This window comes from Ambystoma mexicanum, chromosome 5p (assembly GCF_040938575.1).
Source record: "Ambystoma mexicanum isolate Mex_15411 chromosome 5p, UKY_AmexF1_1, whole genome shotgun sequence".
NCBI lineage: Eukaryota > Metazoa > Chordata > Amphibia > Caudata > Ambystomatidae > Ambystoma > Ambystoma mexicanum.
Window position 1 is genome coordinate 145,289,391 of NC_090930.1, and position 27,130 is coordinate 145,316,520.

At 45.8% G+C, this 27,130-nt stretch overlaps 1 protein-coding gene across 3 annotated transcripts in view; it reads left to right on the forward strand.

Moving 5' to 3' along the window:
• ARHGEF9 (Cdc42 guanine nucleotide exchange factor 9) overlaps nt 1-27,130 on the forward strand; it is a 1,787,868-nt gene that overhangs the window by 1,225,554 nt on the left and 535,184 nt on the right. For all 3 annotated transcript variants that reach the window (XM_069612543.1, XM_069612544.1, XM_069612545.1), the window contains one exon: nt 4,504-4,683. In XM_069612543.1, the coding sequence (XP_069468644.1) occupies nt 4,504-4,683 (180 nt within the window). The remainder of the gene's footprint in view (nt 1-4,503; nt 4,684-27,130) is intronic.

Here is a 27,130-nt window from a genome sequence, read left to right on the forward strand (position 1 = left end):
TGCTGCTCCATGGAGCTGGGACCACACTTTGAGGAAAGCACCCAAAATGGAGAGATGAAACACATGGATCGCTGGATCATTGACCGAGGAGGGGCACTGTGGTAGCCAGGGTTATGCCTTCACCCCTCCTGCATTCCTGCAACACCTACTGCACGTGACCTAAGCCTGGGCTAACTTGCTCTAAAATGATCCACGGGCTCCCGCAATCGCATAATAAGAGTCGGGGGAATTTGAGGGCTACTGCAGATTTTTCAGCCCGCCAGAATCTCCCTGAATCGCTTTTAAAAGCAAAACATATTCATGGAAGTATGGGACAAATATGGACTGGGATGGGCTGACTCTTGGCAAAAACATGAACAAAATAACTTCAAAGGCTTCTGGAAGGGTGAGAAAAGGAAGGGTTGAGCGTGGCTGGGTGGTTGAGTCCTTGGCAAGAGAAGATGGAGTCCTGTGCATCTTTTAACGTTACCAAAGTAGGACAGCACATTGAACTATGCAGCAAGATATCTCAGTAGATTAATGCACTTACTGCAGAGATCAATGTGTAACCTGCAGTTCCCAGGTTTGTGTGAGACGTACTTAGAGTTTCATCCTTCTGAAGTTTATCAAATGAATAAAGTTGAAGTGGCGAATTGTAAGATTAAGCCAAGTCAGTCATATGGTGGGCATTTCTAGGTCTGATTTTCATCATTCAGAGGTTAGCACATTGAGTGTTGCCATATAGGGAGTGCATACCAAACAGGCCTCTGCAAAGCCTACCAAGCTGGGGAAGTCAGTCATGCATTACGTGTGCATGACGTTTCATACAGCTTAGGTTGCTTCCAAGAGAACTAGTGAGGTTGTGTACTTCAGAACAGGGGTGCTCTCTGGCTGCGGGACAGTGACCCCAGCAAAACCTGCAGAGCTGAGGCATAGTCAGTCGGATGTCAAGCATTCATGATGGCAGCTCTGACTTCCTTAAAGGAATGACAGTGAGTCAGGTAGGATTGCAATGTTCTGAGCTCTGTAACTTGGGAAAACACATACCTTTATCTACAGAAAGAGGCCTATCCTCAAATCCTTTGTTGGTGTAAATGTTGAGCTATGTTAGTGCATCTCATCGCTTGCGCCCCAAAAGATGTGCCCTTTTCACAAAGTTCCTTTGCATGTGTGCATCATAGATGCATGCGTTCAGATTGACTTTCTTCTTCCTTTTGAAACATTTGTACAAATTAAACATTACTTCTGCAAATGTCAATGTCTATCCTGATTCAGAATTGGGCTACAGAAAACCAACCCATTTCCCTATGCCTCAATGGGCAGGTGTTTGGGAAGTGCAATGCGTAACAGTCATTTCTGACCCGTGCATGCGTTTTTTGGTAAGTGTTATACAGCAGCGGCATTACTATTCCTCAAACAGGGATAGAAACGCTTTTTCTTTTTTAAAAACTTTCACAATGACATGTCCTTTAAGTTCCCATCGTAACGAAATGCACTCCCAGCATCCATGTAGGTGCAGAGAGCATCATACATGCTCCTGACACTAATGTATGCACGGGGTCTGGCAGCTGTATCATGTGTGCAGTAGCACAGACCCTCCGAAATGCACAGGCTACTTTTGTGAATATGGTGACTGAACTTTTTTCAAAGTAATGCAAATTAAAAATTCTATCCTCTGGCATCTGTAATTTGCATTATATTTTGTGTACCAATTCGTTTTGGTTTCTATATGAAAAAAGCAGACAGGTGCCGGACATTCCTTATTTAGACACTCCCCTGGCAAGAAAGTTGCTGACCTATTCCATTAAATGTAAACCTTGTTTGCTTTGAACATGCGTTGGCAGGAAACGTTCTGATATCTTCAACCCAGTGTTGATAGAAACATTTCATCAGCATGAAATTGTCATGAGCCTACCCCGAAACTATCACCCGAATGTCTTGTAAGTAACTCCAAACCCGTATCACCCGAATAAACTGAAAATGTGGGTGGTTCAGAGCTTCCATTCATGTATTCGTCAATGCTTAAAAGTGCAGGAAGCTACTCAGCAAAATCACATTCTAGCCGTATGTTATGTTCCTGGAGCGCTGTAAGCCTCTGATAAAATACTCCTAGAAGTCCTAGGGTGAGCAATCTGGGCGAAAATTAATAATAATAACAATTGGGTATTTACTACGCACTCAATACCCAGAGTTTTCTAAGTGTGGACCGGGGGATCGAACCTGTGTTGCTCCGGGATGTCTTGCTTCCAAGGTGAGCACATTGCCCCAGAGCTATCCTCCCTGGACAAAATGAATACATTAATGCTTTACTGAGTAGTCCTAAAGGCCTTTCCTTTTCAAGAGGAGAAATGAGGTCCGGTTCTTTGAGCCATCCATCCCACATGTTTGTTCGTCGAACATGGAAAAGGGTCAGTCTATCTGATGGGCAAAAGTGCAATAGAGGGACAGGACAGGACTTGAAAGAAATAAAAAATGGTTCATGCCACATTCAATAGGTGAATTTAAGTTATCAGTGCAGTATAAAAAAAAAAGCCAATTACAATGGGCACAGTAACCTTTCATGCATAGAGGTTCCTCTTTGCTCATTGACCTGGAAGAAATAATCCTCGCCTGAAACTCTCTGCTTGTGTGCATTACATGTGCGCCTTGAAACACTTGTGTATTGGCACGTTATAAATGCTATATGATATCATAGGAAAAGTACATAGTACATAGTAGATATAAAAACATGGGAAATTAACATATGTTGTCAGGTAGTGCAGGAGCACTGTGCATCTACATGCAAATATGGTGGCAGTAGAACTGTGATAGGTGCGCATGCCTGCGGTCGCCCCAGTAGTAGAACTGTGATAGGTGCGCATGCCTGCGGTCGCCCCAGTAGTAGAACTGTGATAGGTGCGCATGCCTGCGGTCGCCCCAGTAGTAGAACTGTGATAGGTGTGCATGCCTGCGGTCGCCCCAGTAAAGTGGATCAGCTTTCTGCGCCCATCTTAGTTTGGCCCATTTCAGCTGTCACTCCTGTGGTCTGTTCTGTTAGTGTTCAGCAATTGGTTTGTTGGCCCGTCTGAGTGCCAGCATTTCTTGCTGGTGTTTGTGGTGTCCTGTGCAAAGTTCTTCAACAGTTCAGCAGATGTGCATGAAGGGAAACTGACCTGCCCCAATCCCTTTAGCTCTGGGCTCCTGGGTAAATGTGTCCGTAACAGGCAGGGGCACAGGAAGGCCTGCCTGCAGACACGTGCTGCTTTGCTGGAATCTGTACAGCCTAGTTCCTTACCCACAGCATCCTCTAGCCAGTGGCCTGTCCAGACTCTTTTGATAGGGGTGGCCCAAGTGGGGCCCTGTCTTATGCAGGGGTGGCATGAAGTACAAACACACACACACGGCTGAACAGCATTAATGTACGAACTGTCTCCACTCCCCATATCTACTTTAATTACTAACATTAGGTTCTTACATTCCTGTGTTTAAAGTTTTAAGACCATAGTTTAGGATAATGGGTGACACTTGGGGTGGGCAGTCAGATTCCAGGGGTATCATGTGGCACCCCAGGCCCTCCCTGGACAGACCAATGCCTCAAGCTGAACTTCCTAACGAAACTCCACCTATAGGCTGTTTTAAAACACTTTTGGGGAAGATGTGAAAAGAAAGGGGGAAAAAAAAGTTAAAGGTGGAAGCCAAAATAGGTGCCTGTGTCAGAGAGACAGTTTAAAGAGATATGGGGCCTCATTATATGTTTGCCGGTCCGGAAAACTACAAGTCTGCGTGCCAGAGCCTCCGTGCCTGACAGGTCTGACCCTGCCGGACACCGCGCGGTGCCGGTGGTCCCGTGTCCCCATTCCCATAGAGTCTGAGAGGACTCTATTGGAATGGGGATCAACCAAATTGCCGGCGCCTGACTTCCCGGGTGCCAGACTTGGAACAGCCCGGTGGCACCGGGAAGTTGGGCGCTGGTTATTCATTCCCAGTCCGGCGGCAACCCGCCGGTAGCACCAGCACGGCTACCGCTGCACTCGGAATGAGGCCCAGGGTCTGGTGTTTCTGTCACTGTCTTGCACACGCACGTGCACACACACACACACTCACCTGTGTTCACTTCCAACCTTTCCTTTTTCCTGTTTAATATTTCTCCGAAAGTGTTTTGAAAGAGCCTAAAGATGCCTTTAAGCGCTATACAAGAAACATATATACATCTGTATACCCCCAGATTGGGTGTGGGCCAACTGCGGGCAGGGTGAGGAGAAGTGTGCTAGCATTCTCCGTGCATACCCAAGGAATTTGGGGGGGGCGTGGATAACTCAGGAATTCATTAGAACAAGTTAGTCTTGTTTTTGCTGCTATGGAACGAGTCCGCTGAGTAAGGCATTAGTAACATATGTTACTTCCAACATGTTGGTACCTTCCAGAGGTCACATGGCTATTTTGAAACAAGTGATCATGATTTCTCTGAAATGTTTCACTTCTGTTGTCGTGGCAGGCTCTCCTGGGTGGGTCATGCCTAACCTGTCCTCTTTCTCTTTCCCGCAGCTGATCAGTGGTGGTTCTATTGTGAGTGCTGAGGCAGTATGGGATCACGTCACCATGGCCAACCGAGAGTTGGCATTTAAAGCAGGCGACGTCATCAAGGTCCTGGATGCTTCCAATAAGGACTGGTGGTGGGGTCAGATCGACGACGAGGAGGGATGGTTCCCTGCCAGTTTTGTGAGGGTGAGTCGCTGGTGCCATACATGTTTGCTTTTATCTTTTCTTCCTGTCTCTGTTCAGAATTGTCTCCATCTGTGTAATGCTCGCCCGCCACTGAACTATTGCATTCGGTCGACTAGAGCTTATTTCACGGTTGGTATCTATCTGTATGTATCTATCCATCTATCATCCATCATCCATCTATCTATCCATTGACCGTTCCGTCCACCCATCTATGCATAAATTGTTCGGTCCATCCTTCTATCCCCCCTCAATCATCCATCTGTCATTCATCCATTCATCCATATATACAGCTGACGTCAGCTTTTACCTGTGTTTCTCTTTCTCACTTGCTCTTACTGCCTCTGTCTCTTTTCCCTCTCTCTTTTATCTCTCTCATTCAACCTCTGTCTCCATAACTCCCTTTCTCTCGTGCTCACACTGTCATCTATGTTGGCCAGTCTCTCTCTTTCTTCCCTCTCTGTCTTTATCTCTCCCTAATCTGGTTCTTGCTCTGCTTCTTTTTATTGCTCTCTCCTCGTTGCTCTTTCCCACTCACTACTATCTTTGTCTTTGTCTCTTTCTGTTTCTCTCAATCTCACGCCCTCTCTCTCCCTCTCTGTGTCTGTGGGCCTCATTCCTAGGTGGGCAGTAAGGGATACCGGCACCGGTAAGGAGACCGGTGCCGGTAATTCCTTACCGCCCAATTCCGAGGTCCCTTAGCGGGAACCGCAAGGGACGTAATATCAGGCCTGTAATTAGCGCCTTCCCCATTCCCATTGATCCCTATGGAGGCTCAAATGGGCATGGGGAATGCCATTTGGAATGGGGACTTACCGGGTCCGCCTTGGGCGGAATGTCCCGGTAAGTCCCCACTCCACCAGATGGGACCTGGACACGATTTTGGAGGCAGCCATGGCGCCTCAAAGTCGTAATGAGGCCTTGTGTCTCGCTTGTTCCCTAGAGTTGCTCTCTCTTTCTTTCTTTCTCTTTCATTCTCATGTGAGAGAGGTGGTCCTCCGTCTAGCCGAGACCTCTGGAGATCTGCAAGAGCCAGAGCCCAGCTCTGGTGGCCGGGGCCTCGGAACTCTGCAGAAGGAAATTGACTAATTCCGCGTCCGTCCCTGCATTCATTAGCTATTGCATAATCAATATCATTGCGGCAGTTAATCATGCAAAGACTGCTGCAGCCTTTCGCGGGCGGGACTTATGAAAAGAGAATTACAATATATATCTCACAAAATAGATTGAGGTGCTAATTAAAACGGGGGGAAAGTACACAGAAGAGAAATTGCATTTTAAACTGTTCATTTCCACCATAAACTGCTGTCGACTCCTGCTTTGCGTTGCATCATAGTAAAACCAACTTTTTTAATACTATTTGCTGGACATTATTTCTGTGTGTGAACTGAAACTGCATTGCACATCTGCTTAGCTTGTCTCAATATGATTATTTATATCTATACATTATGGGCCTCATTCCGAGGTCGGCGGTAAGGGGGTAACGGCAACGGTAAGGGTACCGTTGCCTTTAACGCCTTACCACCGCATTACGAGGTCCCTTAGCGGGTCCTGCTATGGGTGCCTGGTTTTACCAGGCGCCCTTAGCGGGAGCCGCTAGAGAACCAGGGAGCTAATAACGGGCCCGCTACCTGCGCGCCCGTTATTAGCTCCATTCCCATTGAGCCCTATGGGGACTCGAATGGGAATGGGGAATGGTTCTCGGAATGGGGATTTACCGGGTCCTCCAAGGTTGGAATGACCCGGTAAGTCCCTATTTCGAGAACCCGGACCCGGAATGCGGTTAGGGGGTAGCCATGGTGCTAATGGCACCATGGCTACCTCCTACCTCGTAATGAGGCCCTATATCTTTAGAAACTTTGCCGGTAAGTATAATTCCCCCGTTATTTGTAAAATCCTGCCCGAATTACTGTCAACCGAGTTCAGGGTTTGGAAAAATACCTCACCACCAGGAGTGGTTCACTGGCCTATAGGGAACTCTGGAGATTTCCCGGTAGGCCTCAGCGCCCTGGGACTCTTTTGTGTGATAACCTGTGTTATTTCCACATTTTCTCATAGGAAAATGGTTGGGCTTACTGAAAATGTGTAATATGGGGCCACTTTGAAAATTATTTCCAGGGTTTCTTTGGGTTCCCAGTCCACCAGCGGAAAATCCGTTAACAGATTTTCTGCAAAGTCCGCCTATTTTTACCTCCTCCTAAAAGATGGAGGCACACATTTTAAAACGACACCAAAGAAAAAACAAACCTGTTTTACTAGACAGAAGAGAAACACTGGCACTTCCCTCAAATGCCCATTGATTTGGATCATAGTAAGGGGTAGAAAGGGGGGCCTCTCTGGGGGGGCCCTCTCCCTGCTTGACAATTTGATGCAAAGCAAGGTCAGTACTGATATTATCCATATCCGCCTTCACATTGGAGGGGGACTGGGGAGTAAAAACACAGTAAACAATGATTACACTTTAAAGCTACCACTGGTGGAGCTCCTATTTATAGAATACCTCCATAGGTATTTAAGAAATACCACCTCCCATGCACTTGCGCGATCTGATTGACACCTGGCCTAGTAGGATCGCTGTCTGTCCTCCCTCTGTTCCCCCCACCCCTTGCCTCATCGCGCCTTAAAACACTTGGTGTATAGGCGCGTTATAAATGCCATATCATAGCATATCATATCATATCATACCTCCACCAGTGGTAAACTGAAAATACCAGCGTAGGTGGTGTTAAATGCCAGCTGTATTTCTGCTAAAAAGGCCCCCCCAACTCATAATCAAAACTGTGAGCAGAAGAGACAACTCAAGGCTTCCCCAAAGAATGAAAACAACACTAAAACACCATCAGCCTGGGATCCTAAAGCAGGCCGTAGAAACCCTCCACCAATCAGAAATGGAGCCTCCCAACAAGTGAACCCTATGATCCCCCACGTGCCTGAGGCCTGGCCAAAGAAGAAGGAAGCATGAGGAAAATGTCAAAGAGCACCCTGTATCACCAAGATGATCCAAAACAAAACTGGAGAGATCAGAATTCTCTGTGCAGGGGTATCCCCCCATTTACTTAGGCCAGGAAAAGGGCACGTCTTCATGCCTCCATTTTGCATTTTCACCTTGTGAAGGCGGCCGTGGATGTGGTTAAGTTTAGCTTAAGCTTTGGGTTTTGGTCAAGGGGTGGCAGTGAGGGGAACAGTATGGGTTAGAGTAGAAGGGGGTATGAGGGACTAGGATTACTAAAAAATACAGCAGATGTAGAGGTTCGAAGGAGTTAAAGTGTCAAAGTGAATATATGGCAAAGTGAATACAGGCCAAGTAAAAACATACATCCCTGTAGAGCAGTGGTCTTCAAACTTTTTTGGCCAGGGCCCCCCTGAGCAAAATTTGGGCAGGTCGGGACCCCCCAGAAATGCCAAATGGACAGTATATATTGCGCGCCGTCACCTGCTCCCATCAAAGTCGCTGGGCCCCCTCATCCCACTCCTACCCAGTCGCTGGTCTCTCCCCACCCCATCACACACCCAGGGCTCTCCCCACTCTGCTCCCATCACTAGCCCATGGTTCCCGCCCATTGTGCTCCCACCATAGTCCCTCGGTTCCCCCATCCCGTTCCCAACACAGTCTGAGGGCCAGTGGCGGCTGGTGAATCTTTTTTAAGTGGAGGGGCATTAAGGGGAGGTTCGGGGGGGTTTCCCCCTGTGATTTTTTTTTTAAATAATAGGTTAAAATGTTTCATTGTAGAGCATACTTTTAACAAAAAATGGGTAAATAGCCAAACAGTTTGCAATTGTTGCTGGGAGTCCAGGGGGCAGGCATTGATATTTTATTTCTATCGCGCTCGTACACAAGTGTTTCAGAGCGTGACAAGGCAAGGGAGGGGAACAGAGGAGAATAAAACAGCGATCTTACTAGGCCCAGTGACATTGAGAACGCGCAAGTGTGAGGGGAAAAGTGCATGGAAGGGGGGAGAAGTGGAAAGTGCGAAGCAGAGGAGAAACAGATAAATAACAATAAATAAATAATAAAGGCAACAAACAGTGGTAGTGCAGCCAGCAATTTGCAAGTGCTACGTTTAAGGCAGCAGACAGGGTAGGTCTGATAAGTGCAGGAAGAAAGATGGTTCTCCTCAAGTTTTAGAGTGGCAGGGCGCTGTTCCAGAGGGAGGCCCCAGCCGAAGACGGAGATCTACCCCCAGCTCGTTTCTTTGATAAACGACTGACCCTGAGGGAGTTGGAGGTAGAGGAGTGAAGAGCTCGAGAGGGGAGGTATTTGCGGAGGAATAGCTGAAGGTATTTTGGACCGAGGCCCCAGAAAGCCTTGTGGACAAGGCAGAGGGTTTTGAATGATAGATGTCCGGTAAAAAGATACCATCCCTGTCCCCTGGGCCCCACTGGTCCTAACACAATGAACATGATTATGTGTATATGCAAGGCGCTGCACATTCATACAGCAATCACTCTATCATTCACATGAGCATCCATCACCATACACTCACTCATAACGCATCCATACACATGTTTAAATAAAAACAATGAACATAAATGTACCTTCTGCATTGGCCTGTGTGTGGGTGCTGCTCCAGCTGCTCTGTCCGTATGTGCGAGGAGGCGCAGGAGCTCCCCCTCAGACATACAGACATGCAGTGCCCCAGCCAGCATTTCCAATGAGCTATGCAATGCTGGCGAAGCAAAACGCCCCAGCACTTGCATGGCTCAGTGAGCATGTGCGGCTGGGGAACTAAACTGAACTGTCAAAGGGAAACAGTGTTTCCCTTTGACAGTTCAGCCAGCCCAGGAGCACTCCATTAGCTGGATAAAGCAGCTGAGGGAGTGCTCACTGTTTCACTGGGCTGGCTCCTTAGCTCCTCCATAATGGGTGAGGGGCCACTATGCAGTTAGTAATGTTGACCATTGTTGCTGAATATATCACAATTTACTTACATTTTAACACAAAGCACCCCTTTGGGTACTATTGAAACAGTGGGCTTCATAACTACTCTGGCGGTAGCTGTGCCGGTAAAACCGGCACGGCTGCCACTGGAGTTGTATCCGGGTCTGGCACCCGCGAATGGGCAATTACTAGGTCATGCCGAGTTAGGCGGACATGATAATTGCCCTTTCGAAGGTGCCGGTAGATCCCCATTCCCATTTGAGCCCCATATGGCTCAAATGGGAAGGGGGAGCTCGGATGCACCGGTGCCGGTGCATCCGACGAGCTGAGGTCAGACCTGGCGGGGGCTGTCAAGCACCCACGAGCACAACTCTTACTATGGCGGAACGGTAGCAACGGTGCCGGTAGCTTACCAGCACCGTTGTTACTGGTCCGCCATAGTAGTAATGAGGCCCAGTCTGTGACTAAAGGAATGAATATCCATTTACAACTGTGGGCCACTTTTTCATTGTTGCCTGAGACAGTTTCATGCTTCAGCCCGCCCATGTGGGCCACCCCTGCCCATTTCTTCCAATCTAAAAAAAAAAAAAAAAAAAAAAAAAAAAAATATTTTTTCATGCTGAGCTCTCAGGGCCCCCCTGGGATGCACCCGCGGACCCCTAGGGGGTCGCGACCCACAGTTTGAATACCACTGCTGTAGAGGAAGGCCCTTATATGCTTGATCCTGAGTCGCAACCTGTGGCTTTTCAGGGGTCTTGGACTACGATGCCCACAATCCCTCTCCACTCACTATGCTGGCTACTGGCTGATGAAAGTTGTACTCCAAAATATTTTCTAAGCCAAAGGTTGCAGAGGCCTGCGCTAGATAAAGTGGTTGATGTCACCATTAGTGCTTCAACGAAGAAGCTGTGCTCACCGAGCCTTTGTGTCGCTACTTAGAGGGTTAAAAAAGCACTGCCCACCCTCACAAAGATGGCACCCATCTTTCAGATATGTACTTTCTGACAAGTTCAGGTGCTCTCATAAAAATGGCTGCTGAACAGAGCAGGCCGGCTAAGCATGGAGTAAGACTGCAACCGCCATTTTAAAAAGGGATTACTAGCATGGCTGTGCTAAAAGCTAGAATTCTAACTAATCTTACATGTTCTCACTCTCCCACAGACATTATAATGCACAACATTCAGGGACATTTTGGGAATATTTTAGCAGGCTATAAAAGTTTAGAATTTGTTCTTTTAACTAACAAAGGAACCTCACACCAATGAAACGCAGGCATCAGTAAGTGGGATTACAGTGTAGGCATAGAAGATGGATACGGTAGTTTACTGCTGCAATGAATTACTAACACTATACAGAGCATGGGCAATAGCAGACCCATTCAAAGTAAACCTATCCATGCCAATTACATATCAATGCAATGTTCTTGATTTCAGCACATTTCTAAAAGGTTCAACAGGAGGGTAATCGCAGCAGGAAGGGCTAGCTCTGGCGACCGGAATTCCTAATGCTGAGAATGTCTGTAACATCATCATTTTAACGAGACAAAGAAGCTATTATTTTGCAAGTGCAAATTATATGTATTATCAAAGAGAAACATGCTGCATATGCTTAAAATATAAATTGTTAATGGTGGCGCCATTAACCCAGTTTTCCGGCCTCAGAATGCTGGCTTTAAAGGATGGGAATCGCCCTACAGAAAACATCAAAGCCCTTATTCACAGAGCGTTTTTTCAATGGGGTTTTGTCATTATAAAATGCTTCTGTGAATTAGGCCTTTAGAAGCCAAAGCACTCCTGGATTTGCTGCCTGAAAACAGGAAAACGGGAACTTGTTCGGCTTTAGCCTTGTAAACTTTGAAAGAAATTCCTGAGAGGGAAAATAAACATATATGATATGTGCTGACCTAAAATTCGATATGATGTCTGAAAAGAGAAGCATTATGTTTGCCTTAGTCTTAAATTGGAAATCTCAAGCCATCGAGAAAAGATGTCAAAATACCAAATCATTATATTACCCCACCAGTAACCATATCTTCTCTGGTTGGTTTTGGAGCTAAATTCTGTGTGCCCATGAATTCTCCATCAGTCGGATTTTGCCATGTGACTGTAGCTGACCTGGGCAGATATACATCTGAGAGGCTTCCTGGTATCAGAAAGTGAGTTAAAGGCCACTGCTGGTAGGAATTGCCTTCCTATGGGTTCCAACGGTCTGTCCAGTCATTATTGATTTGAGCTTCCAAATTGTTCTCCAAACTTTGGAAGGACTTCCGATTCCTTAACAAACAACAAATCAATCGTCAAAGAGAAGTTGTTTGAGCCGTGTTCATTCTCAGTAGCAGGAGCTCCTACATGTTTGTTAATTTTGCAAACTGGGCAATAACTTGCTAGATGTCAAAGAGTTCTTAAAGGTATTATCTTTGATCATATGAGAGCCTTGCTCTCTTTCTTAATTGGCTGGATCTTTGCAAAGGGTCGTTTAAAAGTGGGGTTGGTTGGGTCCACTTACCTGGAGACATGGAAACTCTATTATCAAATGCCCTAACTGTGCGACAAGCATTGAAAATGAAGAACACTTCCCTTGCGTATGTTCATTATATTTGCACCATAGGAAAAGGTATCTAAGACCAAGATGTATACACTACGGTGTGCGTATAGTGGCACAGCCATTACCTTTTTGCAAGAAGACCCAAAGTGAGGCAACAGTCTACACTGTAGCCAAATGCTCATAAAGAACATGGAATAAGAGAACCTGACTTCTAAAAACAGTCACTTGGATTCTTTTTTATTGGAAACTATATTTCAGAGCTGTTTTTAACCTTCACTAGGCTTCGATAACTAGGGAATGAACTTATGTCATGATTGATGCAACGTTGATTATGTTTTAATGATTATGTATTATATTGTTTAAGACAGGTGAAATACGAAATGAATTGCATAATAATTGTTTAATCAAAGGAGCATTTCATAACGTTTGTAACTTGTCTAACATATATTTCTAAAACCATTGACGAACTTGCACGTAGTAGCGAAATTCCAGCGACTTCTCGATATGAATAACCCTTCTAGCATCAATCCTTATTTTAATTGTTGGTTATCTCATTGAGTATGTATTGTGACTAATGTACTTATTGATATTAACTGCTTCTATTGTCTTTTGCTGCTTTTATGGCTCAACGCTGAATAAAGCTTTGCTTGATTGATTGGATAGTATCATCTTTGTTTTTTTTTATGCTTGAAGTGTTTGTTGTCTAAATAAGTTATAAGATGTTTGCTTCTGTCCCCAGAGATATCGTGACCGGCTTCATGAGATAGTTAGCATCTAAAATGCCATCTTTTGCCCCAATCCCCACACCGCAGATGTTACTGCTCTTATCGACTTTTAAGATCTCGGGCTCCTTTCTAGACCTGCCTCCAGAAAAGTTATTTCAGCCCTTTCTGTCTGTCCCAATTAAACCAGAGATGAGATAATTAGAAATAGCCTAAATAATTACTTTATCAGAGGAGAAATGCTGAAACATCTGAAAACAGAGTTATAAATCCCCTGTGGCCTTCTGGAAAGGTCTATCTGCTCATGTCCATGTCTTGTCGTTTCCAGAAAAACTCATAGAATAAACTGTAGTGAAGAAATTAACTTCTTTCATTGAAAAAGGATTTTCTCCTGGATCATGTTCAAGCCAGTTTTGGTCTTGGTGGGATACAGATGGCCTGATGATGTTTCTGAACAAGTCCGGTCTATGAAAACTGCATCCAAACAGGTGCTCCCCTGCTCCTCTAAAACCATTAAGGGCAACATTGTTTCCCTGGCTCCAACCTTGGCCGATTTCTGCTATCATTCCTTTGCCACTGGATCTTTCTCCTCTCTTCTGGAGCACTCCCTTGTGCACCTCCTCCCTTAAAAAGCCCTCTGCTGATCCTTCCTGCCCGCCAAGTATCGCCCGATCTCTATCATTCCTTTCCTGTTCAAACTCCTTGAGAAATAGGCCAACCCGCAGCTGAACCTCCACACTGAATCTGCTGATTATCTCCATGAGCATCAGTCTAGCATCAGATCGGCACGGAAACTTCTCTCCTGAGCCACTCGCAGGAAGATCTGCTCTCCAACCTTGACCCCTCCTCTCCCTTTGACATGGTCAATCAGGCCACCATGATCAACCGTCTCAGTGTAATCCTTGGCATCACTGGTCAGGCTCTGCCTTGGCTGACGTCCTTCCTCTTGGACCGACCCTCCAAGATCCAACTTGGGGCCTTCCACTACACCACCTCTCTTGCTACATGTGGGGTTCCCTAGGACTCTATCCTATCACCCTGGATCCTTAATGTCTATCTGTCCCCCCCTGATCTCTACTTTCTCCTCTAACTTTCAGGGTTATGCAGATGACCCTCGGTTATCTTTCAGGCTACCCTCAGCCTCCTCTCCCTCCTCGCTCATTCCTGACTGTCTATCCACTATTCAGGGAAGGTGCGTCTCGAACAACCTCTGCCTTCATGCCAGTAAGACTGAGTTCCTTCTCATTGGGACCCCTGCTCCTGTCTTTCCTCTCTCCCTCTGGCTGCCCTCCTTCAGCCCCTCCCCTCACCCTCCAGTGAGGCAAAAAACCTTGGTGTCACCTTTGACTCCACTCTCTCCTTCTCTCCACAGATCACAGATCTTGCCAAGAAGGCCCACTTCTAGCTGCACCTCCTCAGAGGTATTCTACCTTTCTCAAGCTACCCCAGAAGCTCACTGTCTCCCGAGCTCTGGTTCTCTCCAGGCTGGAATACTGTATCAGCCTCTTTTTCAATCTTCCTAACTCTACTCTTCACCCTCTTCAACTAATCCAGAACAGGACTGCAAGACGTATCCATGGCCTCAAGCCCAAGGACCACATCTCTCCAACTCAGAAGTCTCTCCATTGGCTCCATGTGGCCATGAGGATCAAGTTCAACACCCTCTTTTTCACCCACAAGGCTATCTGGGACTGTGTTCCTCTCTATATCCAACACTCTCTTCCTAAATACCGCCCTTCTAGAGCCCTCGGCTCAGCTACCTCAAACTCTCTGTGGGTCAGACGTTTCTCCAAACAGAGAGTGGGGGGGGGCTGATCTCTCTCCTCTGCAGGTGCCTCACTCTGAAATGGCCTCCCTGACCCTCTAAGATCACCTGAAATTCCGGAAGTTGCCCTTGTTCCTTCTCTCTCCCCTGCTACTCTACCATCTGCTCATCCTGACTGGTGGTGTGGTTGCCCTCAGAGTCACACAGGGTACCATGCCCCCACCCCCCTTGATCAGTCACCCTGCATTGTCTTCTGGCCTACCCAGCACTTCTGGTCTGGGACTGCACCTGTGTAATACTCTGCCATCCTTGCACTTACTCAGATCCCGGCAGCCCTGACGGCACTTCCTGTACGCCATCCCTACACCTTCTCGTTCCCCCTCCACTTCTCACTGTTGCACTTACACAATCTGAAGGTCACAAGGCCTAGTAAGATCGTTTGTCTTGTCATCCCTCTGTCTCTTCTCCTTGTCTTGTGGTGCCTAGAAACACGTGTGTAAAGGCACAATATAAACACCAAATCATATCATATCACACGCATGGCAGTGGTACAGGGATGATGAATACCTCTGGCAGGGCCACAGAGACCATGGATACCCTCTGCTGGGGTATAGAGATCATGAATACCCCCGGCAGTGGTACAGGGATGATGAAAACCTCTAGTAGGCATTCACGGGCCATGGATATCCCTGGCAGGGGCACCGAGACCCTGGAAACCGTTAGTGGGGCACAGAGACCCTGGATACCCATGGTGGGGAACAGAGACCTTCGATACCGCTGGCGAGGCACAGAAACTATGGATTCTCTTGGCGGGGCACAGAGACTCTGCATACCCTTGGTGGGGCACAGACACTATGGATACACCTGGGGAGGCAGATCGACCATTGTTTCCCTTGGCCGGGAACAGAGACCCTAGATACTCTTGGCGGGTCACAGAGACCGTGGATACACTTGTCAGGCACAGGGAACATGGAGACCCCTGGCAGGGGCTTATAGACCACTCTGACCTCAGTTACAGACACTATTGGTTGATAGATACATGGAGTGCCAGTGCTGATCCTGCCTGACCTCTTGGTGGCATTCCGCACGGTCAATCAAGACATCCTGATAGATCTACTCTGTGATGTTGGCATTGAGGACCAGGCACTGGAATTCTCGGATGTAGATCCCCGGGAAATAAAAACCTTTTATTTCCTGATGTGCCACCTCGAGGTGGTGAAGGATCTACAAACCCAGCAGCAGGGATCCTGGCATTGTTCAGGGAAAACATACGCCGAATAGAAAGCAACATGAACCAAAACGGGCACATCTGAACAGACCGAATCATGGGAGTAGTAAATATTAGAAAAGTGGCAACAAAATCCAGAAACAGAAAAAGCAGAAGAAACGGTATCACCCCAGACACCAGGTAACTGAGAGAGACATCCGAATCTAAGTAGCCAACCGGAACATGATCAGTTCACTGTCTATTTCTTAATTTGGCATTTTCACTCTAAATTCCCTGTGCTTCTATTTCTTATTTAATCTCTAAAGAAGATGGGTTTTTGGACCAGAGTTTAGGGACTCGCATAATTCATCACCTAGAAAGCAAGTCAACAATGTATCTCGTGCCCCCTGTTTTTCCCTGGGCTTCAACCCGTACCGCACAGGGATCTGCCGGGTTCCCACCTTTGCTCAATGTGCATCTCCGCCACTTCACAATCCTAGTTTGCTCCGTTGCGCTCTCTTTTTGTAATCACCTGGAAGACGCGCAGTTGATTGCGGAGGCCCTATCTAAGCCTTCGACTTGGCAGCAGAACCGTCTCCCTGAATCCCTGCTGGCGCTCCATTTCTGCAGGAGCAGGAAGTTCTTGAAACTGCATGCGAATAAAACTTTTTGATTGGAGTAAACAGATCCTTTCCAATCACCCTGTTGTGGCATATCTCTTTTGACCCTTGTCCTACACCGTCCCCGGGGTTAGAAACCTTTGCATCGGCGTCGATTCAGAGCTCCCTTGGGAGTCCCAGACTAAATACTTCATGAAGGCAAGTTTCTTTCATTTCAGATCTGGAAGCTTCTCCTTCGCTCGCTGCCCATCTCCCTCGTACCCAAGCCATTGGACAATGCAAATACTGCCTGTATGGCTTACCTCCTAAATGTATTAACTTCCTGCAGCAACTTCAGAATGCGGATGCCAGGAATGTGATGTCTACACCACTATGGTAGCATATATTTCCTGTTTTGAATAGGCTTCCAGTGAGGAGATGTACAGTGTTCAATAATGCAGGGTGCACGGTTCTCGTCTAGCACTGGCCAACTAGACATCTTCATGCTGCTTCCGCTAGACTGTCCACTCGATGTCCTCTACATTTCATGGCTGGGCCATGGTTGCTCGGTTCAGGCAGTTGCACTCTGGAAAAACCTCCCCCGATCTAAGACTTTGCTCTGATCATGCACTGTTCCAATGCAGCCTGAAAACATGGATCTTTAGGTAGACATGTTGGTATTCCCATCTCTCTGTCTCTCTCTTTTTCTCCCTCTCTCTCTCTTTTACACACACACACACATTCTGTTCCTCTTGTCCCAGATACATGATATTGTCATTGGAACGCCTCCACTTCTTTGTCGTCATATCACCCAAGCAATGTGTCCTTCACCCTGTGGAGCCTCTGCATCCTGCATTGTCTGTACAATCCAAAAATATTTAATTGCCTAAGAGTTCAAATTGGGATCAAAATGTTCCAGTTCTTCTTGACTAAAATAGAATTCTTGGTGTAGACTTACACATTTGCAAAATGCCCCTTTTGAAGTGAGTTCTGAAGCTTCAGGTTGTCTTAGGACATACTCGGCTATAGAAAATCGATCGAAACAGCGTAGGTTCTTGGTATGGACTGATTGTGCACCTGAATGTGAAAACCCCAAACTGTTTGAAGTATCCAAAGATTGTGAGTGGTCTTAATCAGTGATGGGGAGAAGATGAGTCTGCCGCCTACTCTTATCCCGAAGGCGGCGTTCAGAGTAACAATGGTTTTTACGTGTGGAGTAGATCTACTGCTCTACCCATCACGATCCATTCATTTGATATGTTGGCAAGGGTGGCTGGTGCTTGGCCAATCCTTGTTGACATGTATTAATATTTCTAGCAGTTCAATGGAAGGCCAGGCCGAAATTCTCAAACCCAAAAATGATTCCTGACCAGATGTTTGTAATTTACTGTAGAAGTGTAAAGTTCTACCCATTCAGCATATTTTCAAATCGATTTCCTCAAACTTCCAGCCGCTTCACCTCGCTCAACCATGCAAGTTTGGAGCCTGGTGTCACAAAGACACCGTCCCTATTTTTGGCTGTTAATTCTCATTTTCTGTTCCCCAGAAAACAAAATCCTTTTGATTCATCGAGGTGCCAACTTGGGGTGGTGAAGGGTCTACAAACCCACCACCCGGAAAGCTGGTGGTTCAGAGAAATCCACATGAAGCACAAAACGAAAATCCAAACAGACTCTATCATTGGATTATTATAAAAGAAATGGGCAACAAAATCAAGTAATAAAAAATAAAAAACAGACGCCAACATTGTCAGAACTCGCACACCAAATAACAGAGAAAGGCCTCAAAATCTGAACAGCCAACCACAAATGGATTAGTTCAGTGTTTACCTCTTAAATCAGCATTTTCAATCTTGAATCACACTGTTTCTATTTCAACTTTAACCTTTGGAGAAGATCAGATTTTGGACCAGAATAATTCATCACCTTGAAAACAACTTGCACACCCTGAACGTCACTTAGCAGTCCATGATATGTTGTATCAAAAGTTGCCAAGAGGTATCAGCACACAGCCACACAAGCACACGTGTGTGCACAGATAATCAATCACCCGACACCTGGAGAGTGCAGGTTTCAGTGATGGAGCCGGCATGGAAGCTAGACTGGTCCGACTGAAGCAGATGGCCATGCTTGACCCATTGAACCAGCCGGAAACCTACCAGGCTTCCATCAACTAGCCTAAGAATGGCAACCTGCTGATTAAAGAATGCATATTTCAGGACTCCAATTATTTGATAAAGTTCCCTTTACCCCTCTGCCACGTTCAGAAAAAGATGCCTGAGGAAGGTGAAGATTTACCACCTGAAAAGGCAATTGCAAAAGGTCACACATCTGGATGGAAAAGTGTCATGGTGCAAGAAGTAGTCTTCAAGTCCACAGCCACCGTAGTAAGCACCTCTATGGAAGCAGAGCAAATAGCAGTGGCCTTTGGAATTGTAGAAATTGACGAAGTAGTCAACAGTGATATTCTGACACTCTACAGATGCCTTAGGGCGGCCGGAGCTCAGAGGACTATTGCATCCACTACTGAGATCTGGGTTTGACCTCAGGGCCCTATGGCCAGTTCTTCATCCTTCTGAGGTCACTTGAACGAGTACCGTTGGGTTGGGTAACCACATCTGGTATCAGTCTATAGCGCCAAGAACCTGAGCAGGTGAGATTGAATTCTACGGATACACCCGTTATGTCATGCTACCTGGCAAGTAGGAAGCAAATTCTGAATACCGAATACCTGCTCCTGGGATTGCTTGTAAACCCGAGGATGTATGGTGTATCGACTGTGTGATCCCATATACCAGAGCCTTTGATTCTTTCTCTCGATATTAGAACACCAAATCATCCAAATGGAGCCACGGCCACCTGGGTAGACCCAGGCACCTGCAAGCCCAGTTCTCTCTTGATTTAAGGGATCACTTGAACCTCTCTGTACATTTCCGAGCCCTGGCCTTCTTGAAATCTGGTGCAGCAACATTATGCACTAATGTAACCATTGTGCTGCACTTGGAAACTAGTTTATTTTGTCTGTGTGAGAAGGTTCATCAAGTTTGTCGGGAGTCACTCTGTTACGGTCTCTTCTTTTTTGAGGTTCTGGTGTTGCTCTCATTCCTGTGTGCCAAAAAGACAATAATAAGAACTGGGGTCGGCCGCCGTTGTCTCTCCAGACGTCCTGGACCTCCTGTCCTTCCTAGCCAGCATAGCCAATTTTGAGTGATCATGGGAGTCGTAGTCCAAAGGTTCTGTGGAGCTGCAGGTTGCAAACCCCTGAGCATTGGTCTCTGTGACTACTACGAAACCATGTTCATGAACATCTGGCATCTTTGCACACCCCAAAATAGGTAAAATATCTCAGAAGAGGCTGGGGTACTGGGGTATCCTTATAGGAGATCGGAGGAAAGGATCCGACGACTGTCACTCTCTAAAGCAAAGATCAGGAGAACCAAGATCACTTCCTCCATGCTGGAATGGGGGATTCTCCATCCCTTTGTTTTACGAAGAGCTGTCGCGCTCACCCTGTTTCATAGCGGGGCGCGTATCGGCATCTGGAGATATGTGTAAGAATAAAAGAATAAGTCGAATATTGCAGCACAATATTATGCACCCTTGCGTCCTTCGTGCTTAATTAAAATAAGGCTAGGTAGCTGCTCAACTTCCATTGCAGATGCTGCCATGTAGCTAATCTCGATTGGAAGCAAGCCGGCCACCTCTCACGGACAAACTGGACCACCAGATGCAGCCCAAAAAAATCTTTCCATTAGAAACCCATATATTACCATCAAAATATTAGTAAGCTATACATCCAATGGAAAGAGCTTAATTCTTCTACAATAAAATGTAATTAAATGTTCAAATAACTAATAAAGCAAAATAAAGTTGAGCAGGGCTATATAGCGTGAATGTTTATCTCGGAATGTAGCAGCAAAGAAAAATAATATTCAGATATATACTCCCTCCTTGGTGAATCGCCTTCAGCACCAGGTGTCAGGGTGCCTGGGTAATGTAGTTTCAGTATTGATTGTTCTCCTGCTGGTAGTTAAGTAGTATTATAGCTTCCACTCCTTGTGTAGTGAGGGATACATTGATATACAATGGGCAGATAATATCAAAGAGTCAGCTGACTGGCTTTGAAGAAGGCATAGCTTTTTCATCTCTGCAGTGATAGCAAACCAATAATTAAAAAAAGACTTGGAATAAAATAAAATGGTTTCAGGTGAGGCAGAATTATCTAAAAGAGAATTAATTTAAACATTATGGGCAAGGACACCAGGGTCCAGATTATCCAAGCTTTGCTATGAGCAAATCAATGCACCACCAATGTTGTTGTTTAGATAATATGGAATGGAGCAAACAGTCTTAACCCCAAATGGTATTATCTAAAAATATTTAACCTCGGCAACATTGAGGCAGGCCTTTTTATTTGCTATCATTGGTGCGTAAACTGAACAGACATGTTAGTAAAAAAAGTGTTTTTATGTTATGCAGCAAACATAGTACAAAAACAGTCTGATCAGAGGCGTTGCTGGGGGGGTGGGTTTAAGGGGGCTATAGCCCCTGATCTTTTGGTTGTAGCCCCGAATAGCATCTCAGGAGCTACAACCAAAAGGCTAGCTGGCCCAGAGTCCCCACAGTTCCGACATCAGCATAGCCCCGGGTCTTTTCCAGACCTAGCAACACCCCTGTCTTAGTGCAAACATTTAGAGATAACCGGTTTGCTCCTTAGTGTATTATCAAAGCATTTGCTCCATTTGCATCATGGTTGCAGATGGTCGATGAACCGGCCTCTGCCCTAAGCCCTTCATCGAGAATAGTTCCACCTGGGCCAAGTGTCCCCACCGGTCTAATCAATATTGTCAACACGCATATTTTTCATGTGATTAAATATTCCAAAGGGGTGCGCAAGACTGATGAGGCCTCAGCTGTGAGTCGAATGCATCTGGTGGCGCGCATGCATAACATTGTGTCCGCCATGTCTAACAGTGTGTTCACGTAGATTGTTAACAGATGGGGAGGGATTTACGCCGCCGCCAGCCGGATAAACACAGATGACTATCAGTAACCCTACTCAAAGCCATGGAGAAAGTGTTTTTCTAAGGTCGCAGAAGACCTGCACATTTGGAAAACTGGTGAATGCCCAGTGAAGCGGTGATCTTTAAAAGGAGACCACACCATACTAGCATGGTACTACAAAGCAAGGTCGGCCATCACGGCCCGATAAATGCTGCCAGCCTGAATTAAGCCTGAGTTAAGTGCTTCAGCACAGTGAGTTCCCTCGTCAAGGGTACTACTGAGTGATTATGGCTCTGATGGCACCACACCCTGCTGGGTATTGGCACCGTTAGCACCCATGTGTTCCAGAGAGGAACGCAGGTCTAAATGTGGAAGAGGAAGCTTATCTTTTCCTGGAGTTTCAACTTCATCAATGCTCCAGTACCCTACCAGTCCCCTTTCAGTCTTCCTTATGCAAATAGGACTGAAGAAAGACTAGTGTTACTGAGAAGTGACTATGAAGGAGACACAATTGGATAATGCTAAGTAGATTTTCAATATAGCTATTATTATTATTTTAAAAAAAGATTGAGCTGGTAGTAGATGGGAGCTGCAACAGGGTGCAGCCAAGATCTTGCTCAGATTGTCAGTTTGGACCAACTATTAACCCCTAAAGTGCCAGGCTATTATGCAAGTCTATGCAAAAAGGGGTGGTCAGTCATAATGTAGAATGCAATAATGTAGAAAGTCAAAATGTCGAATTTCTTTTTTAGAAAACAATAATGTCGAAAAACAATAATGTCGAATTTTTACTACATTTTTTAGAATTTTTTCGAAAAAATAAATAAATATATATATAATTAAAATGTGTTGAGTATGAGGGGTGAGAGGGTGGTGGGGAGGTGGCCGGGGGGTGTTAGGTGAAGGGGGCTGGGGGGGGGATCCCCCTAGTAAATGATACTTTTCTTGTTTATTTATTTATTGATAGTGCTAATTGACATTTATTTCGACATTTTTTTTTCTAAAAATGGACTCTTTTCATTATATGTATAGGTTTTTGACATTATTGTTTTCTACATTTTTTTTTCTACATTTTTGTAAGTCGACATTTTTTTTCTACATTATGACTATAAACCGCAAAAAGGATGAGCATACTCGACCATGGCAATCCAAGCAACCTTATTGGCTGCCGCACCTACTGTGGTTGCTAATATAACAGTGATGGAGGTTATGGGGGCTTGGATGGATGGTAATGGTCGAAAGCCTGAGCAGAAAATCCTGAGCATTGCACGGGTCTTCACAAAGGCTTTGAGGCGATACTGACTGGCACCATACCAGCAACTAATGCTATTAACACACTGTGTACTAATAGGGGGTACTCATAGCTTTATTGTTTAAGGGAAATTGGCTTTAAGTGTATGGAATTCCCTTAAGAAACCCTCCAAAGCAAAATGCCTGCTTAAAATAGTGAAGGGTGCCCGCTGTGAGTTACTTCAATATTTCCATGGCCATGCTGGGTGAAAAACGTGATGGCGGCCAAGTGTGAGAGAGGAGGAGATATGGAATGTGGGGTTGGTGGAGGAAGGTTGGACAGGTTGCCCTGCAGAATAGGTGCTGGTGAGTGGGATGCAATGCAGACTTTTACTGGTAGATTTAGCCCTCATTCTTGGCCACCCAATTAGCAGATATGATATGATCAGTCATTTATAACACGCCTGTACACCGGTGTTTCTAGGCACCTCTTCCACTGGTGTTAATCTCAGTGAGCCCTAGTATGATCATTATTGTGGACTTAAAATAAAACATGTGCAGATGAATATATTATGAGGCAATATCCAGCCTTGTTAGGTTCCATTATCAAGTGTGTTTTGTAGCAGGTAAGTATGCGTGTCTTGTTCAGGTTACTCACAGCCTGGGCCCCTCTCTGCCCTCTGTGATTTGGATCTCCCTCCTGGAGTTTGGACTTCTTTCGCCCTTCGTTAAACTGCTAGATGGGTTTCTGTACTTGTTGGCTTCCTCAGTGTTACTCGGTTCCTTGTTCTGTTACTGGTTCGGATGTGTCAGGGCCTTGTCTCAGTCCTGACATTTGTCAGATGCTTTGTTTCAAAAGGGTGCGTGTAGAACTGGGGTGCTCAGCCCTTATTCTTGGCATTCCAGATTCAGGATCCTCCCTAGAGTTTCCCCACAGGTTGTAGATTGTGCAACAGTGTTTGAATATTGGCTTTGGCAGCTCTGATGTCTACCTTGGCTTTCACGCTTCAATACAGACCTGGACTTGTCTTTAGATCTCTTAACTGGGCTTGTGCCAGAGCTGGGCCGTACAGTTGGTTTTCAATAATTCTCTGTCTGGACTGTAGGATATAGGTTTCCTCACCAGTCTCTTGCTAGATCTTTGGTTTATCGTATTTGCCACCACCCCTCCAGGTTAGTAGCTCTTCTCTTCCCATATCCACTGGACCCCTCTTGGACCTCTTCTACTGCCAACAGGATGAGATAGACACGTCCTACACCCTCTGTAGGTGCCTATCAAGCAGATGAGGTGCCATCTTGGACTTTTCAACACTGATGAAGTGCCTCTGATTGGTTCTGCATCTTAAGATCTCCTTTTGCTGTATGCGGGTGAATCTCGGCTTCTCCTTCTCCGTCAGTTCAGCTTCGCCCAAGATCATGAGAAGGTCTTGAAATGCATTCTCCCTCCTGGAGTATTCAGGAGGCATCACAGCTTTGTGATTTCTATGACAAATAATCTTTACACTTGGATCACTGGATCTGACTGGATCATTATTCAATTCCTCCAATTAGTAATTCAAACTTGCAACAATAAGTCCAGATTCCCATTTGTGATCCAAGGGAGCATGGATATTCTGGGACTTGTAGTTTCTACATATTCCATTCCTTGGGCCCACAGGATCTTATCTCGCCCACCATTGGGGGAGGCGAATCAGATATCGGGCAGGCTAACACCGTCCCTAAGAACACCCCCCCCCCTTACAGGCAAGAACATGGAATTCTATGAAGTCAACACCGCACACACAGCATCGTATGCTTTGTGTCCCTCCACTACTTTGCATGCACCTGGATATACACAGCAGGAAATAGTTAATGGTCCAGCCGTCCGCAATGCCCTAGTGGACAACAGTTCACACATTGGTGGCTCTGGCACCTATCAGCCAAATCCAAAAATAGTTTCTCCATGCACTGCTATTAGATGTAGGGTTCTCCTCTGTATTCATAGGGCTGGTGGCACTGCAAATGAATCCCAGTTGGTGAAGAAGCAATGTAAGCATATTGCCAGACACAGAGTACGCAATGTTATGCATGAGTGCCACCTGACACATTCAACTTACAGCAAAAGCCTCATCGATCTTGTGCACCACTTAGGAATATTTGATGGCAAGACAATATGTGTATTAGCAATATTGATTAGACTGTTAGGCAACCTTGGTTCAGCGGCATCCATTCTTGATGAGGGATTTAAATTACGCGTCCTTACCTAGTCGCGCAAACTTGAACACAATTATCTTTTAATCATTTTCCATAATTTGTTGGTGTTTATTTTTCCAGATATTTTTCACAGAGTCCGAAAAGTGATACCAGTTGTGCTGTCTTCCTCCCGTATGCAGTTTTCAACCCGTCTTGTACTTGCCGTCCCTTCCCCCTCCCCGGCCCACTCTGTGTTGGCACCAGAGCCCACACTTAACCGGCCCACTAAAATATTACGCAGAATCTGGGAGGACAGCTGGTGTTGTGCTGGTGGGAGGGAGATATCTTTAATTATATATAGATGCTGGAATGCAGGAGATATCCAAAGGCAAAAGATTGATCTCTGCGCCGAATCGACGCTTGCGGCGCTGCAGTCGTCGCGCATAATGTTTTACAGAGATATCTTTTGGGAATTGAAGGAAAGCCAAGAGGCTGCTCACTGGTGGAAAAGACGGAAGTTCACCGGAGAGCCTGGTGCTCTGTGGGCTTCATTCCCACTTTTTTAAAGTTGGAGAATCTTTCTTAATATAGCACAAAGGCCTATTATGTCATGTACAAGTTGCAGGCATGTTATGATATGTGATGTTAGTATGGGGGATCGCGCTTGCAGAGGTCAGGCTGCTATGCTATATACAGACACTAGATGCAACTGTCCTTTTTTTGTTTCTTTTATTATTGTACTACTATAACTTGTGCTGCCAACAAAATGATACTGGAACAATAAGAGATAAATCAGATCATCTTTGCATTCAAAAAGATCATTAGTTCTTCTGCAGTCACAGAATTGACAGAGATATTTTTTGGGTAGAACAAGCTGCCTCCCAGAGTCACCAACAGTATCTTGACTAATGGCCTCATTACGAATTCGGCGATATGGTCAAAAACGGTGGTACCACTGCATTACCGCTGCACTGCGCACTGCAGGTTTGGAAGTAAGGCAGAGGAAACACCTCCAGAAGAATGCTGGATCTAATTCCCCTGCCTTACTGGCTAAAAGTGGTCAGATTTGTGGTATTACCTACCACCAGTGGTAATACTGCTGGACCAAGTGGTGGTAATGGTAATGGTAATACTGGTTGGTGTTATCTTGGTGGTATTACCGCTGACTTAAAGTACAACATTTTGCCTCAACAGTTGCCAATTCCCATAGCGTAGGGGTCTCTGGGGACGGTGTTCAAATGTCTCCACGTTTTCAGGCTAGCCAGAACAAATTCATTTGAATTCAATGGATCTGAAAGGTTGCTATTTTAGTAGTGGTTATTCTGAAAACCTGGCACGGATGACGCTTGGATTTGTGGTCACTGTCATATGTTATCCATATGAATCATTAAAAGAAGCCCACATTTCATCTTATTGTTTCTTTTTTTGATTCTCAGGGTGAAATTTTTATTTTTTGCTGCTAGAACTAAAAGTGGCATGTCCATAATCCAGTCTCACACCTGCGGCTTGTTTCATGTTTTTCACATCTGGGGGTTTGCCTTTTCACCGCAAATGGCCCTCTAAAACCAGAAAAAGATATTTCCACAGAAATTGATTTTTATTTTACACTCTAAGTGCACACTCATTATTGTAGCGTTCCTTTCCATTTTGACCTCCAGTTCTAAGGCCGCCCTGCCCAAAACATCACCCCAGGTAGGGCTCAGTCTGGGTCAACACCATGACAAATGTGGCCCGCAACTCCGACATGACGTATGTCTCTACACCATGTACGCGCCGCTAGCAGAAGTCAGACTCTGAGAGCTTTAGGGGAAAATGTGTAATTAGGTTGAGCTACATTCTGAACACAATGCTCTATTACACGGTAGGGCAACCTGCGGTTCTCCTGATGTTTAGGACTACGACTCCCATGTTCTCTCACCATTGAATATGCCAGCTGGGACTAATGGGAGCTGTAGTCCAAAACATCTTGAGAGCCAAAGGTTGTAGATCCATGCTTGGGTGTAACTAGAGGTCTAATTTACTGTCAACATGGTGTACTGAGCCACAGACTTTTGACCAGATCCAAACTCTAGACCCTCCGCAAGCCTGATTCCTCATCCATCCCAGATTCCATCAAGACAATTGAATTATTAATTGCAGATGCAGGCTTGGTGCCACTTCTAACCCTTGAGCAGGCCCGCGGCGCGTTACTCCTTAGCATCCCCATCACTCGTTCTAGCAGGAGTGCAAGCTTGGTGTCTCCAGTTAGGTCTATCCGCTGCAACTTGCACTTGCATTCCATGCATCTAGAGGAGACCACCGACACATAACTATGGTGAGCCAAAGCTAT